Source organism: Pinus tabuliformis, chromosome 2_2 (genome assembly GCF_031772625.1).
Source record: "Pinus tabuliformis cultivar Carrire ecotype Pingquan chromosome 2_2, CPIR1, whole genome shotgun sequence".
NCBI lineage: Eukaryota > Viridiplantae > Streptophyta > Pinopsida > Pinales > Pinaceae > Pinus > Pinus tabuliformis.
Genome location: NC_142300.1, coordinates 427,880,742 through 427,882,034, shown reverse-complemented (window position 1 = coordinate 427,882,034; position 1,293 = coordinate 427,880,742). Strand labels below are relative to the sequence as shown.

Genomic DNA, 1,293 nt, shown 5'->3' with positions numbered 1-1,293 from the left:
GTTGACTGTTATTACCGAAAAAAATGTCCCATTACAAGGCGGGAAAGATGTCCTATTATCAGATACTGTGCATCACCAAACAAGAGAGTGATGGACACCAAAATTTCCTAAAATGTCAAGTTAATGTCCTCGATATAATCACATCATTTCAACAATGCAATATAATTAAATCATGGCTGCGAATATCCCTGATTGGAAGTACCACCGGGATCTGAGTTTTCTTCACACCGAGAGAGTCACAAGCCTTGTGAAATTCGCCGAACCGTTCCCTTTCTGTACCAGTCGCAGAAGATCAAGTGAATTACAGTGGTTGTGTTTTAGACAGAAGTGTTGACTTGTTGCTCGTAAGAGCGCTTCAGTGTTGAAGCTACAGAACGAGCCCAGAGCTTGAGATGTTCTTTCATATCCACATCTGTTGCATTTAGGTTTGGCAGTTCCCAGTTTTCCAAAGGCGATTCTTGAAACCCTAAATTCTTGGTGCAATTTTCAGGGTCGGATAATCGCTTCAATCCAGGAAGAAGACTCAGTAGTCGCGGGGTCAACTGGTCCTTTCTGAACTCGAAGCCAAGCTCCATTAGACCTTTTAGCTCTTGTAATTCTAGATCGACGCTACTTTTGGGGCCTCCTTTGCTCTCCTTCTGCGTCAGCCGCTTGCGACTCGAAACAGTCTCTAACTTTGGCAGAGAATTTGGTTGAGGCATTTGGAGGCACATGTGTTCAGCTGAGGACTTTCCTTGTCTTCTCTCAAGAAGCGAAGCAGGGAGCTGCCCTGTAATCCGAAGTGCTGAATCGCTCATGTTAGGATTTGGTAACTCGGATGAAACGAGAGGAGCGTCGCGGTTCTAATTCCCAGACCAAACAGGAGTAGTATATGAAACTTTTATAAGGAGTGGATACATGTGGACCAATGCCTACCATATCAACCAGAAGTAATGTGAAAGGAGGACGGCTGTTGTCGTGCTACGAGCTAATCTTGTGGTTAACGTGGAGTTTAGGTGAACTTCATAATTTAGAAGCTTCTAATCTTTCATCTGGTCGGTCACCTGACAGACCATTTGCTGGAGCCCGAGTGACGTACGGTTTTACGGTTAAATTGAATGTATTATTTGTCTAACATTCATAAGTGGAGTTATGGCTATAGGTTAATGGTTAGATTTAGGGAAGTACAAAATTTAATGGTTATGTCAATGGTTAGATTTAGGGAAGTACAAAATTTAATGGTTAGATTTAGGGAAGTACAAAATCTAATGGTTATGTTAATGGTTAGAGAGAATTTTTTAAGTCATCAAATTG

The 1,293-nt window shown here is 41.9% G+C and overlaps 1 protein-coding gene across 1 annotated transcript; it reads right to left on the bottom strand.

Annotated features, from left to right (window-relative positions):
* Positions 1-317: 317 nt before the first annotated feature.
* LOC149193096 (uncharacterized) lies at positions 318-797 on the bottom strand. Its single transcript, XM_089407209.1, has one exon. The coding sequence runs from the start codon at positions 795-797 to the stop codon at positions 318-320; it is 480 nt and encodes a 159-aa protein (XP_089263335.1).
* Positions 798-1,293: the final 496 nt, after the last annotated feature.